This window comes from Rhamphochromis longiceps, linkage group LG3 (genome assembly GCF_057381845.1).
Source record: "Rhamphochromis longiceps isolate RC_006_pf linkage group LG3, R_longiceps_female_GT1.1, whole genome shotgun sequence".
In the NCBI taxonomy this organism is placed as follows: Eukaryota; Metazoa; Chordata; class Actinopteri; order Cichliformes; family Cichlidae; genus Rhamphochromis; species Rhamphochromis longiceps.
The window spans coordinates 38,024,827-38,040,282 of NC_140559.1; the positions used below are offsets into that span (position 1 = coordinate 38,024,827).

The 15,456-nt window shown below is 37.8% G+C and overlaps 2 protein-coding genes across 6 annotated transcripts; one reads left to right on the plus strand and one right to left on the minus strand.

Moving 5' to 3' along the window:
- Positions 1 to 3,694: 3,694 nt before the first annotated feature.
- Positions 3,695 to 5,464, plus strand: LOC146674499 (large ribosomal subunit protein mL48-like). The gene is made up of 4 exons (XM_085396746.1): positions 3,695 to 3,894; positions 4,074 to 4,114; positions 5,222 to 5,324; positions 5,429 to 5,464. Exons 1-4 carry the CDS (start codon positions 3,835 to 3,837, stop codon positions 5,462 to 5,464), a joined length of 240 nt encoding a protein of 79 aa, XP_085252872.1. The 5' UTR covers positions 3,695 to 3,834.
- A 171-nt stretch (positions 5,465 to 5,635) lies between these two features.
- Positions 5,636 to 13,977, minus strand: LOC146674500 (sterile alpha motif domain-containing protein 9-like). 5 transcript variants are annotated; one of them, XM_085396373.1, is made up of 10 exons: positions 13,142 to 13,977; positions 10,160 to 12,917; positions 9,814 to 9,854; positions 9,619 to 9,683; positions 9,256 to 9,470; positions 8,919 to 9,175; positions 8,279 to 8,407; positions 8,034 to 8,190; positions 7,904 to 7,945; positions 5,636 to 6,657 (listed from the first exon to the last, which is right to left on the minus strand). In XM_085396373.1, the coding sequence occupies exons 2-9, from the start codon at positions 12,897 to 12,899 to the stop codon at positions 7,935 to 7,937; spliced, it is 3,615 nt and encodes a 1,204-aa protein (XP_085252499.1). In that variant the 5' UTR covers positions 12,900 to 12,917; positions 13,142 to 13,977; the 3' UTR covers positions 5,636 to 6,657; positions 7,904 to 7,934. The 5 variants fall into 5 exon arrangements, with proteins under 5 accessions (XP_085252499.1, XP_085252482.1, XP_085252475.1 ...); XM_085396356.1 differs by lacking the exon at positions 7,904 to 7,945 and having other exon boundaries at positions 5,637 to 6,657; positions 13,142 to 13,219; positions 13,772 to 13,977; XM_085396349.1 differs by lacking the exon at positions 7,904 to 7,945 and having other exon boundaries at positions 5,637 to 6,657; positions 13,142 to 13,269; positions 13,772 to 13,977.
- Between the last annotated feature and the right edge of the window lie 1,479 nt (positions 13,978 to 15,456).

The window sequence follows — 15,456 nt, forward strand, 5'->3', positions numbered from 1 at the left end:
ATCAACAGATATGTTACTGACAAGAGGCCATGCAACTGTAAACTTTGTAACACTGCAATGTTTTCTGTTCTTACTATCTGACTGTCAAATGTTACCAGTGTTTTTTAGGTTATGACATAGTCATGCTGACATTGGAGTGCGGTGTAATGCACTTTTAAGGTTGCAGATGTGCATATAATGCTTAATAAGGACATTTTTAGGATCTTTTGGTTATTACAACTAAATGACAGGGCTCCACGAAATGTAACCTTGATCACAATTTTGGCTTCCCACGATTAAATTAACACAATCTTGAAAATGATCTGTTATTTAAAAAACAAAGCAAAAGCAGATTAAGTACTCCCTAAACGATGCCTGATCACAAGCTTTCATGTACCACACACGCACAGCTGTTCATTGCATCACACAGCTTGAAGTTTCCTGGACTTGTCAGTACAAGTAACACTGCCAAAAATCAGAACAACAAAAAACAAAATGTCTGGCACAACGTGTGGAAATGCTTGATTTTTAAATAATGTGTGTCTGTGCAGAGAACTAAACTGACAATTTTTTCAACCAGCTGAAAAGGGGAAATGTAGAAGGATCCCACAGCTGTCGAGTACTTTTCTACGAGTTTAGTCCCATCTGTCATGTAGATGAATGGAGTGAAAGAGTTTAAATTTTATTTCTATTAAATGCACTCTGTCCAGCTAAATATGGATCTCATAGATCTGCAGAGGTTAATTAGCAGTAATATAGAAAAATGTGAAAGAAGCCCTGTTGATATAGGTTTTGGTGCCTTTTTTTTAATTTTATATTTTTCTTCTAAGTGAGGAATAAGCAGGAGCAGTTTTACTTTTGCCACTGAAAGAATAAAGTTATATATGAAGAAAACAAAGGAAATGTTTTATTTATGTTCTAGTCCTGCCATGTTGCAAGAGAGCCTGCTTATGCAGTTCAACAGACCGACCACGTTCACAACGTGAACCACGTTTTAGTTTGCCTTTGCCATCAGAACGTCATTACAATCTGGCTACCTGACAGAAAATGACAATGAATCCACATTTTTGCACAGATTTGACCTTTTAAAGGTCCTAAACTTTTGATCAGCTGTAAAACAGCCTGTTTCAGTTTAAGTGTTGTTTTTAATAACTTGCATGCTCAAGACCATTTTTCAAGTGGTCTTCAACTTTTGAGCCGGACTGTGTTTTGATGTGTAATTTTAGTACAGTGAAAAAGTGACACAATTTTAGTTCAGTCTCATTTAAATTGTGACAAAACGCCAAATCCTTATATTTGTCTAAATATCCATGATATTTTGCTGGAGTCAGTCCAAAATAAATCATGAATCCAGAAATACTTCTTGCCTAAATTAACAATGCATGAGTTCTACATCCAGGCTGACTCAACATGTTGTGTAAGTGTGCTAAAACATGTTGTTAATGTTGCAACTAAAATGGTTAATTCCTCAGGGCAAGTGCGCTCAATCTCTTCACTTCACTTCAGGCTCAAACTAAATTTAACCATGTGCACAATAACAGGCGTAACTCGTAATCTGATCTATTTAAGAGCAACAATTCTTGACAAACATAACGAGGTGGATCAACTATGAAACAACCACACCTGCCACATTATTTAAGAACTGTGTGCTTTACAAAAATAAGAGGCCATATGAATATTAGACAAAACATCCCACTGACTGACTCAAAAGACAGTAACACACAGTTACTGAACAGAATAAGATTTTTTTTAAGTGCTGGAAACAAGTAAACACTTGTCTACTGTGCATGTTCTTTCATGCTAACTCTATTTAGAATGCTTTCATATGTATTATTATAATAATACATATCATTATTATGAAAGCAAAATCAAAGCCATAGGACGCCATTCTTATGGCGCCATAGCTGCTATACGCTAAGACTGATAACATTAATATTAAAAATGTTTCAAAGATGCCTCTATTGCCTGCTACAGCAAAACATACATGCCTAGAAATGAACTTTGATCATTTCAAACATCACCAGAAATTCCTTATCGTCAAACACGTCATGACACATGGGTCCTCCACACCAGCAGTTTGTAACGAAATCTAATTGGGACTTTTTGTGTGCATGGGAATATTGGTCTCAATGAAAAGTACTTTTGTATTTTATATTTTTGCTGTGCACCTCTAGAAAAATGCAATCACATGAAGTACAGAAGCAAAACACAACATTGAAGAAAGTCCAATTTCATTCAACTCAGCCTCCCTTTGACAGTTCAAAGACACAAAACAAACAACATTGCTGCACGTCATCTCATCTCACATTCAGCATTCCTACATTTGCAACATTCTCGTTGTCGTCACCGGCATCTCAACATCGCATTCTTCTGCAAGACCTGCCACATTCCACTGTTGTAACTCATCATTTCATGGCCCTGTATCACTCCACAAAGCATCTAATAACGATTAATCTTAACCTTAGACACTTAAATTATGTCTAAGGTATTACGTTTGTATATTAACACATAGAAAGCAAATGAAACAGCAGAGCCTCATGTGCACATTACTAGATATAAAAACATTCTGAAGATATGAATGTAGCATAAATCATCTAACTCATTATGAGATCATTTAATTGATAACTTTTTAGATTTTTTCTAGAAATGTTTATTAATTCTTAAATTTAGATCATTTATTATAAAAACAACACAGGAGGAATGACTGCAGCAGTTGGAAATAACCAGCACAGCACAGAGGTACTGGAGTTACATTCATATTTTATTTAGGATTGACCGATATTTCCACTACATAATTAAACTAATGAAGAAGTTAATGTCATAAAAATGTATTTATTTAGTTTCTCACATTTGGGGCTTACAATACAGTATTGATCACATTTGTGTGGTGACGTTACAGTCACTTAAAGCCTGTTTATTCTGCTTTCATTGGTTTGTGTTTGCACAATGGGTCCAGACTGTCTGTAATATAAAAGACTTTTTTTTGCACTTTGTGAATATAGTGCCTCATAAGGAGCATGCAACCCAATGTCACTGCAAAGTGTGTAATAGGCCAGCTGGACTATTGTGTGGATGTCATGCTTTGCCTCGCCTATGCATGCTTAAGCTACAGTACTTTGCAGAACCAGCAGAGGTTAAAAATGTATTTAAAGCATCACGAAAACAGTCAGGGGAAACTTAAAACTTAAAGAAACATTACGAACACATTTACACGTAAATACATATCAGCCATTTAGCTTAATCATAATGTGACATAGAAGGAGCCTGGAGTGTACTTCATAACATCCTTTCTCAGAAGTGTCTTGTTAGCTTTAAATAAATTACAGACCTCTGCTGGTACACGTGTCAATTTCACGCCTGGGGGAGGCAAAGCGTGACATCCACTGAATGGACCAGCGGCTCTGTCGGGTTAGAGAATGTTTCATATATGATATTAATGTAGTGTTTTTTGATGTAGGCTCTAGAGGGCAGGATGTGACCACATTTACAGTGAACCAATAACAGCACCTTCTTTAAGGCTGTTTATTTCTTCTTTTGAAAACAACAGGTTTATTTTGTTATTTTTATTTTGATCGGTGCAACTGATGCAGGTGTAATGTTCACAGCTGTGAGCGCAGTGGCAAAACTGTCTTTTTTCACACAGTCCTCTGGGAGTTGAGCTCCACATATTTCTGGTCTTCAGTAATAATGAAGCTCAAGTGTAACTTGAGTAAGGAACATCTGTAATCACTCATCGGCCTGCAAACTCAGTGCTGACATCATTACTCTGGTCCAATCATTTTCCTGCCTGTCTTCTGTTCTCTGTGTTTGAAATCTTAGTGCTTTTCCATTATTCTGTCTTTCAGACTTCCATTGATGCCTCCCACCTCCTCCTCATCTTCATCTTCACTACCACCAGCATCTAGACTCCAGGGGGTAATCCTCACTCCTCCCACTGCTGGGATCTCATTCTGCTATGATGGGTCACGGATGTCTAATTGCCAAATAGCCTAAATGAATTCTATAGCTCGATGAATCACGCTCACTTCTTCTGCATGAACTGTCCATGACCACCAAAAGTGGAAATTACTAATGTGGCATTTGTCTCCTTATAGACACCAAATTTCTATTCAGACACATCCCTGCAAGCGTTACGGTAAGTGTCGACAGCAGATGGGCACTAAAAAAATAATTCAGGCCAAGAGTTTGATTCCTATTTAGTCTGCTCTGTTTATACAAATCATCAGGCTAAGTAGGCAAATTCCAGTTGCTTGTTATGCTGTCATATATCACATTTTCACTTAAGTATCACTATGGACAAAAATATTTATGAAATTATGTTGGTCTGATATTTACTTCAGAAGGGTTTCTCTTTCATTTTTAGACAAATTAATTAAGAGCAGTGGCAGCTGGGTGGGTGGCCTAACAAAAGAATTATGAAGTTCACACTACTAGCAGCAGCATCATATCCTCGATACCACATTACAACCAAAAGACCTTATCGTAGCAATACCAACAAAACTACATAAGGGAATACCCAGAATACCAGTCACACACACTCTCACACAGATTTTGACTAGTTGTTGCTGAACACATTAGCCTTTTTTGATTGGTTGTTGTTGTTGTTTTTACAGAGACAAAATATGCAAGAATGATAGCTGATGATCAGAATGGGGCAGGTTCTGTGTGTTTATAGCAGATAGAAACATTTAGCCAGGATGAACTGCAGGTTTGTAAAAGTTGTTTTTCTCCCTCTAAAGGGAGGAATAAAAATTAATTTAGATGTGTTTTACATGAAGGCGCTGACGTAGTTATCAAAAACGTTAAACTGTCAAAGCCACAGTAATGATGGTTGGCGATCAAGTTTTAAACCTTGATATATTTCAGACATTGGTCACTAGGTGGCAGCAGAGTTCCTCTGCATTGCCTCAGTGTGTAAGATGAAAACTTAAAAAAAATCCCACTCTTGTTCTCTTGAATGAGCTTTTTTTTATGATATTTCACTCCTCATAAATTCATCATCATAAGTTAAGAGAACAAACAGCCCTGGTATTTTTCTGTTTACAAATAGAGATGAAGAAGAAAGCGCTCTGAAAATGTAAGTGCTTCTAAACAAATGTGAAAAGATTCATGGATACAGATAACCTGCCCAATTCTCATCTGACCAATATATTACAGCAAGTTTGTTGTTTTTTGGTTTTTTTTTCCTTTGTAGTAGACTGAAAATTTAGCTTTAATACTCTTTAATGCTTCCCACGTACAGCTATGCTTTACCAAGAAAGAGCACAGAGGTCATGCTGATGCAGGAGCAAGGCACCAAGACGTACGTCGATGCTGTCCTCAAGACTCACCACCGAGTCGTTCAGGTAAGACCTGGCTTGTTGTGTTTTTTGGGGTTTTGTTTGTGCTTTCAGCTCAAACTGCAGGTGTACTGAGAGGTTTTAAAGACCTAACTGTTAACAGTGTCCAGCTGAGCACTCTGAACGCCGCGCTGTGTCCCGTGTGAGTAAGCTGTTGCATCTTCATCTTTTAGTCCATAACTGTTGGAGAACATTAGAAGTGCTCACTATAACAAACCAAACTCCATCTTACTCTTAAAAGCAATGTGCATGTGTAGTTTTTAGTCATATCATAATTTTTAAAACTAATCCACTTCTCTCCCTCTGAACCTCTCAGCACACCGAAGCTGATTTCCAAGCACGGTTCAAGGCGCATCCAGAGTTGGAGGGGCTCATCGCTCAGATGAACCAATAACCTTCACCGAGTATCAACACTACAGTACTTGTACGACAACTAATTTATAGCGCATTGCTCATTCCTCAATAACATCCCGTAAAAACTGATTTTCTGCTTTAAGAAAAACAAACGTGTGCACATTTCTATTTGTCTTATTGGGGGAAATAAAACCATACTCACTTTTTTTCCAGCTCAAAACTTTTTTTTATTATTTAATCTACAAATTATTCTGCTTCATTGAAAAGTTTGAACACCAAACGTAGGCACGATATCATTTTTCACTTTTAATTAAAACAAAGTAGTTATAATAAAATGTGAGTTATTATAATTAAGTGTGTTTATTTAAATATTTTCTCATCTTCTGAATAAAGATTAACTTCCATTTCCCATGTTGTAGAAAACATAAAACACATAAAATTACAAAGACAAAAAAAGGTAAAATATTATTTAAAAAAGGCATTTTTTAAATTTTTGAAAAAAGAAAAAAACAATTATTTGGTTGCGAAAACAAGATTCTGCAATGTTCATAGGTTTATATACCTTAAACAATAGATTTAACCCTTAATTTTTATGCCACTAACTAGATAAAATTAGGTTTAATCATTCTTTCACATCATATTCTTGCACAGGAGGTACGGAAAGGCCGCATGTTAATCAAATGTACAGATCGGCTCCATTTTCTAAGCAGTCATTACAGTCATGTTCTTTCACTGAGATCCTTCAAGCTCATACATGAGAAACCTCAGACTTCATCCCTCTCAGGATTTTATAGACATCTCTGCTCTGTTGTGTCAGCGTCACAGACTAAACAATCTCTCTCATTTGGTCTCATGTTGCATTTGAACTTCTCTCATCACCATGTTTGTCCTCAGAGATCACATCCTTTTCCTGAAGCTCGTCTACAACAGCTGCTGCCTCACTCGCTCTGCCAATCAGAGCTGTCCAATGGCAAACCACGAAATCCTGAGCAGAGGAAGTTGGTGAAAATTTAAAAAAAGAAAAAAAAGTCTAGTGTTCAGATCATCACTGTTGAATACTAGACAGTGATGATCTATATTAGGATTATAGTTGTGAGAAAAGAAGTAAATCCTTTTTTCAGTTCTAAGGTTTTACTTACCAGAATATAATAAATATCGCTTTGTCCTTATCAGGTTGTAAAAGATCAACTCACTCATTTTTTAATGAAAATTATGGCAAAACGCTGAAAAACTAAATAGACTTTAATGCTTCCATTAATAGAGAAGGTAAATGGCAGCCTGGTGCTGCAAACTAAACAAAGCTACGAAGCTGCTCTCTTTTCTTTTACAAGAAATCACCACAGCTGACAGATTTCCAGGGAAGAAAGTAGTAATAATTTTAAAGAAACAAGTGTTGATGCCCAACAGTCTGGTGAGAATTATTATTCACAAAAAGAAAACATTCAAGGACGGCTTCCAGTGTTCACACGAGTCACCAACCCAGTAAATGTCAGACCGTGCAATGCTCAGGGAAGCTACAAAAACCCCAAAAGACCCTAAAGGCCTCAATTAGCATGTTATATGTTGAAGAAAGTCTCTTCACATGTTCTCTTCTCGTTTTGCAGCCACAGGAACTAAACACTCCGCAGTCATTGAGTTGAACTTCTCGGTATACCAAAGTTTTCAAGAGAAAAATGCAAGGGCATCTGCTGACAGATAAAGCTTGGCTGAAATTAAATCATGCAGCAGGACAATGATCCCAAGCACAGGAGAATGGAGCAGTCAAAGTACAGACCTCAACCGGACTGAAATGCTTTTTCAGACAGCTGTGTGTAAATGAATGACAGCAAAGTTCAATGAACTGAAGCGGTGCTGTAAAGAAGTGTGAACCAAAATACCTCCACAATGATGTGAGAGACTGATAAAGTAACACTGATTGCTTCTTATTGTTGCTAAATGTGGTTTTACAAGCCACTAAATCTTGTGTTGTGCTTAGTTTTTCACACACTACTTCTGCACTTTGGCCTAGTTTTGTTAAATGAATAAATATAAACACATTCCTCATCTCAGGTTTGTATTTAGATTCTTTCAGAATCCGATTGGAACCAGATGTTTTTTTTCCCTTCAAATTATAGCTGGATAAGTAAAACCTTAGAATAAAAAAGTGGTGTACCTTCTTTTTCATGACTATTTTTTTAAAGGGATCTACTTTGATAACAATAATAATCTAATAATTATGGATTAAAACGAACCTCTTACCCTGTTCTTGGTGAATGCTTGAGTTTAATAGTCATCTGGAATAAAAGGGTTCAAGCTGGTCAGATGGTGGCTGTTTATAGTTTAGATGAGCTGCGTTAGGGTAACAACATATAAAACACTAACCTGTTCCGATAGTGCACGTCCACACGGTGTCCTTTTCCTTTCCTCCCCTGCGCTCAACTTCAAGTTTCAGTTTCACGTTTCCGAAGTCGCTTTTTTCATTTCCAATGACCACCTCAAAGAAATTAGTGTCGCTCCACTCCAACATGAACTGCTGTTTCTGCAGAGAAAACGTTTTATGGAAACTTGAGGATTTTTGCTGTTTCTATGTTATGGTGCAATGAACAGAAGTACAGCTTAGTCCAAACCTCAGGGCAGATTTGTGCTGTGTCCAAGTCTGTTGAGAGGTAGAAATAACTCTCCGGCTGTACAGGGTCAACAGGACTTGTCTTTCGGATTTTTCTGAATCCGTCAGATTTCTCCTTCTTCTCCACTTCCTGAAACATGGAAAAATGGACCATTCTTCACATACAAGTAATGGTTGGAAATCTTTGGGAATCGTGTTCACATCTATTCATGTCTTTAATGAACATATGTGTTTGTGTTTATATCAAGATGAGAACATTGATTTGCACTACTGCAATCCATGTAACTGAAAAGGGAAAATGCCAAGCAAACACAAGTAACAACTACAAAGTTTAAAAAAAGCTCAAAGCTGTTCAAAAAACAGCTTTTGAAAGAATGATTAAATTACATTAGCATAAAGATGGCTGTAAGTTCTTAACTTTTAATGCAGTTTTCTCTGCCTGAAAGTCAGTAATGTTGTCAGTTGGGTTGTCAAAACATTTAGAGACCAAACTCTATTAATTTGCTGCCTTGTAGTGTCACTGTGTTTTTGTATTTATCAATGAGAGCATTTTATTTCTCTGTGTTATTATATATCACCTTGATGATATTTTTCCTCACTTCTACTTCATATTGTTGCTCCAGTACGTGGCATTGTATTACCTGTTGTATTAGAGGATCATGTGGGACCAGGTAAACGTGCAGAGTGAGGCCAGATGTGATTTGCATGTATATCAAGACATCAGCAAAAACTTTTAGATATAGGCCCAGTTTCTTTAGGATCATGGCTCCTCTTAGAAAGAACTCCGGCTTGTTTAACTTCACATGGGATGATGTCATTTCAGACACTTGCTCCAAATAACCTCCACTGCTGTCCACATGCAGAACTCGAAATATGTCTGACATCGCTGCATTTTCACCTGCAAAGCACAAACAGTCGTGTGCATAAATATCTTTATTACTGTAATAAAACAATCATATGTGTTTTACGACTGCTCACCTGTACAGATCCAGTGCGGCAGACGGACTTCCTCTAGCTTCCCATCTGTGACTTTGATGTCCATTAGGGGTCCTGCTGGTATGTAGTCCATGCATACAGGTTTCCTCATGAATCGCTCCCATGAGCTAAACTGGTATCTGAAGCTGACGGTTTCCTTACAAACCCACCGCAAGGCAGACTCGCTGCATTCATATTTGCCACTTTCAGACTGCAGGCTGAATTTGAATAGACAAGACAAAATGCTCTGTTATGCTCTGTTCACATGCACGAACAGAAACAGCAAAACTGCAAAGCAAATAATATAAAAAGGCACTTGTAATGAATTACTTTATGTTCTGTCTTGTAGTTATCGATAACCTTTACCTGTAAGTATGAACCTCCTCCATTATCTCAACTTCAGGTTTCAGCTTCGTCCACTGACTGGAGTCCTGTTGTACAAGATATTTTTTTCATTATATTTTTACAATATAATTATACATTTACATTATGACTTTAGAATTTTTATGTGACATACAATATATGAGAAACAAACAAAATCCCAGAGAAGTAGAAACTTACTGTTTCATTGTCAAAAGTCTCCAGAAGTCTCTCTGATGGTTCTTGTAAAGCAAAGTTAAATTTTAAAGAGCTGGCCAACAACATATCATTCAGACACATTGGTTTTTTCCCCTTTACCACAAGTGCTATCTTGTGTGAGATTTCTACATAACAAAATTACATTAAGTACATATAAGATATCTATTTTCTATTGTTAGAATCTTTAAGTGTAACAATAAAACCAGTTTAGTACAGGAAAACTTTGTACGCAGCACTAACTCACTTTGATAATGACAGTACAAAATGTGTATTATTAAAACATATGACATTTGTAAAGATGAGGACTTTAGTAACTTAATTCTCTTACCCTCAGCTCTGTGAACGTTGTAAGCAACAGGACCTCCGATTGTAAATCCAAGATAAAAGAACACATGGCCTTTTTTCCAGAGGCTGTCTTTTCGGTTGGCATCTAACTCGATCTCTGTGTCACCAAATGTTGCATACAGCCTGTAATCTTGCACTATACCTTCAATTCTGAGGAGTTTGCCTTGGACTGTCGGATCAGTGAAAATATCGTCATTCCTCCAGTTTGTTTTTGGGTCTTCCAGTGCATCTTGGGTCCACAAGATTTCAAGGTTGCGTCTGTGAACAAATCTGTTCAGACCCTGACCCGGTCCAAGAAAAAATATGGGTCGAAGGTACCTTGACTGAAAGAGTGACTTATATTCTTGTTCATAGGATTGCAGAATATTTTGGATTAAATGAGGGAGGTCAGAGGCCAATTCGTGTTCACCATCTGTAGGCCAACACAACAGCAGAGCTAACATGTGAAACTCGGGTTGCATCTCAGGAGCCAATGGCATTTTCTCTCTAAAGCTGCTTTGGTAGTCGGAGCTGGACGGAGGTTCTTTCAGATTTATCAGCATGATATTGGCCAGAACGTAGTTGAGTAAGGCATGTGTAGCAGAATGTTTGTGTTGGCAGATTTCTCTCCACCATACAGCAATGTCCTTGGTGTCTGATCTAGTGCATCTTTCAAGACATGAAAGTACTCCCGGAGAAGTGACAGCCAGTTTTTGTTTAAGTTTGTGGAAGGCTGTCTGGAGTTGATCATTTGGTTCTGCGACTCCAACATACTTTTTGTAGCATTCTATTGTCTTTCTGGACATGTAGGATGAATCGTCTCTTTTAACAACAGAATATGAATACGTTAAAAACGTGTCAAAAAATTCAAATCTTTTCTCAACCAAATCTCTGAGGCTGTTTATTAGCTCCTTAAACCTGACAATGTTCCTATCTCCGGTGGATTTCAGGACAGAGTCCAGTGACATGGTTCTTGTGAGAACTTGCTTCCAAAGTTCATCATGTCTGATAAGATGGTCATACAACAGGCTGCAAACTTCCAGATAACCAAACAGCCCTCTGGTGTTTAAAGCACGCAAGACTTTTACATTCCCATCTCCTTGTTTACCCTTTGCATGTTCATTTTTAGCAAGTTTTTCTTCATCTTCAAAAGCTTCAATGGCTTTTTGGGCCAGTTGCAAAATTTCGCTTGGTCTGGTATAAACGAGCATCTTCTTTAGGTGGCTCTTATGGACTTGGCCTAGTGTATCTGCAACAAATGAACTCCAAGGAGCCCTCCGCTTTGCTTCTTTTGCCCAAATTTCTGCATTGTAGTAGTCTTCTAGTTGAATATAATAAAAACGAGCAAGAGTCTGTGGAAAAAGTGAAACTTCATAAAACTTATTTGAGGCCATGATCAAAACTGACAGACTGTTGCCCTCATCTTCTCTCTTTGTAATATCTTGAATCAGTCTGGAAAACTTTTCTTTCCATTCTTTAATGCCATGAGTTGGGTCCTCTATTACCGTAATTTCTCTTTTATTTAGCATGTCTTTGATAAACCGAAGTAAATATGGAGGAACATAACTTCTGCAAAAACTGTTCAAGAAGTGTCTTGTTGTGTCACTTCTGGTCACACCCGCATTAGCCAACAGTTCAGTACAACACTGAGCTATCATATTGTGAGCCATGCAAACCTTTTTTTCAGATCTTTCACCTTGTTGGAAGGTGACGATCAGATGACTGAAAGGCTGCATTTGATCCTCCAGTGAAAGGTGACCAAACTTGTCTCTTCTGAGGAAGTCCAGGCACTGAGACTCCAGGAGATATGAACCTGGTACGTAGGCGTTCAGCAGACACAGGAAGGCAGCAAGCTGCATCTTCAGTGGCTTATTTGTTCTTTTGATATGTTCTAATGTAGCACATGCGTTCCTGATGTAGGCTTGAGAGAAATTAGACTGCAGAATGTTAAAACCATGAAACTGCTTGCACCGATCACCAAATCTTCTGCCAAGCTCTTCTTTTTTCATATCAAAGTCTGCTTGCTCTCTGTCTGAGAGAGATTTTTTGAGAATAATAGATTTTCTCATTTTCCTCTTGAACTTTTGTCTCAGTTCATAAGAACGCGCCTTTTGGTGGATAATCCCGTCACTGCTTCTCACACAGTTCAGTAAAATTACCACAGGCAAATCAATTTCTATATCCTGTTCAGCAATCTCTTCCATAATCCTGTCCTGGAGGATGTCCAATATGAACTCATCATTTAGTAACAACAGTACCGTTTTCTGGTGGCCATGGCTACCTGCTGTAAAAAGGCTGACCACATCTTGCGCAACTTTTGTGATATCTAATGTTGAACCTGTCAAAACAGCACATCTGAAGGTTTTCCTCAAGTCCCACAGCACCTGCATAGCCAGTGTGGTTCCCCCACATCCTTGTTGATGAAACAGTTTAATTGTTGATGTCCCAGGGCCTTTTCTTCTCAGGTGAATTTGTTCTTTAAGGGTTTCATATCCATCTCGTTTGATAAAAGGAGTTGCATTGCCATCTGACACTGCTTGTTCACTGATATAGAAGTTTAACCAGTTCGGTGGGGCCCCTCTGTAAAAGTTTTCCTCCACTTGCTCAGCGTGTTGAGGTTCAACAAACTCTCCTTCAAACTGATTGGCATGGAGGACATCCAAAAATGAGAAGGAATCACTGATTTTACTCCTTGCATCTGCTTCTCCACCTTCAGCAGTGGACAGGGCTGGTCTGTTTGCCATCTTCACACTTTCACTTTACTTCATGGTAATGAATGTAAAAACAAAACACAAACATTTTTTAGTCTTATGTCTTAGCTTAAACTATTTGTAAATTAAGCTCTTACTTTCACTTTATGGAGTGTGATATATTTAAATAGCCATTTCATTGCTGGTGGAGTACACACATATATAGCCTTCTCCATGTAAAGGACCAAACAATAACTTCAACAAAAACTTTCAGATCTTAACGGAATTTATCTTACCTCCTCTAAAATGTCGCGGACAGCTCTAGCGATCTGCTATCATGCCATGTGTTCAAGCACTGGGACCGTGGATGTGTACTGTAACCCAGGAGGTAGTAGACACACCCAAAGCAGGAAGAGATAATCACCTACAGACATGGACACCTCTACACTTTTAACGTCAGAGCAGTTCTAAAACAATCCCAGGCGCATTTCCTTCCTGCTTAAAGTTTTTTTTTTTAAAGGCAGGGGCTACACTTGACTCGTTCAGTCGATAAACAAGTCAAATATTGCACAATTAGAAGCCAAAGAGTGGAAATTTGCAAATTTATCCAGCACAAATAATAAAATAGGTGGTATATGTTAATTTTGTCCTATATTCAAACATTACGTGCACTTCTTCAAAGCGGTATTGTATTCATAAGTTAATTTGATAAGGAAACGTTCATCACAACAGGAAATACTGACGTTTCACTATGAACGCGTTCATGACGGAAGATTATTCTTTCCGTCACTAGTTCGCGCTTGTGGTTGAGTTAACCTGTTATTCAAGTTCATATAGAGATAAAGTTAAGTGTTACGAACGAGTACGATATAACGATATGATGATTTACAAACGTGTACAATGATTTGTGTATAATGAGGACTCACAAGCGCGTGCTTCGATCGACCATGTAAAACCCTCCTACGCATGCGCATATCCAAGCCTGAATAAAGGGTTTCAAAACCGTTATGTGCTGCCGACGGGAAGCTCAATATTGACGTTTCGATACCGTACTGAGCATCTACGGTCATTGGTATTGAGTCACCGAGGCACAGATGTTTCAAAACCCAGTTCCAAAGTGCGGTTGAAAACACCCAGGTCACGTGACCACGACAAACTCCGACGTGTTGTGTATTTCACGCCTGTTTCGACAGGTGGCGTACTTGCTGCTTCCAGCCAACGAGAGGCGCCAGGATATGAATCAGTGATGTTTTTGACATTAAAGCTTCTATTTTTTTGTGTGTGTAAAAACAAAAAATGTATCTGATTATTCTTATTCTTATTATTTGATGAGATATAAAATCATACATAAACTCAATAAAATATCTCAATAAAAACTCATCTGCTTTCAGGGAGACACCCAAACGTTTCTTTCATATTAATCAGCATAATATTGGCCTGAATGCAGCTGGGTAAGACATGTACAACAGAGTCTTTATGTTGACATAGTTCAATGTCCTTGGTGTCTGATTTAGTCCATCTTTCGAGACAGGAAAGTACTCCCGGAGAAGTGACTGACAGGTTTTGTTTAAGTTTGTGGAAGGCTTTCTGGATGTGATCATTTGGCTTGGCACAACATACCTATTGCAGACATTCTGATGTTTTTTTTTTTTTTTTTTTTGTTAAATGTAGGCTGAATCATCTTTTTTCAAAACAAAATCTGAAACTGTCAAAAAAATTCAAACCTTTTCATAACCATATCTCTGAGACTGTTTACTAGCTCCATAAACATGAAAAGTTTCTCATCTCTGGGGGGATTTCAGGACAGAGTCCAGTCACACGTTTTTGGTGGGAACTTTCTTCCAAAGTTCATTGTTGTTCATTGTCTGATAAGATGGTCATACCACAGGTAACCAAGCAGCACTTTCTTGTTTGCCTTTGACATGTTCATTTTTAGCAGGTTTTTCTTCATCTTCAAAAGCTTCAATCCTCTCTGGGCCAGTCTCAAAATTTCTCTTGATCTGGCAGAAATGGTTGTGTTCTCCAGGTGGCTCTTATGGACTTGGCCTAGTGTATCTGCAACAAATGAACTTCAGTGAGCCCTCCGCTTTGCTTCCTTTACCCAAATTTCTGTGTTGTAGTACTCTTCTAGTTCAATATAATAAAACAAGCGAGAGTTTGTGGAAAAAGTGAAACTTCAAAAAACCTTAGTAATTCAATGGGGGTTGTGAATATAGTGCCTCATAAAGAAAATGCAACCTGATATCACAGCAAACTGTATAATAGGCCAGCTGGTGTATTGTGTGGATGTTATGCTTTGCCTCGTCTATAGGTATCAAATTAACATGCATGCTTTTCAGTACCAGCAGAGGTTAAAAATTAGTTTAAAGCATCATGAAAACAGTCAGAGCCAACTTTTAAAGAAACATTACTAACACATTTACACATAAATACATATCAACCATACAGCTTAATCCTACATTGCATACTCCTACTCCTACTACTACTACTACTACTACTACTACTACTACTACTAATAATAATAATAATGATAACAACAACAATAACGATGTAATGTAATGTTTTAATGGTATGCCACAGCTATAGATACACCCTTTAAAATACCCCCAAA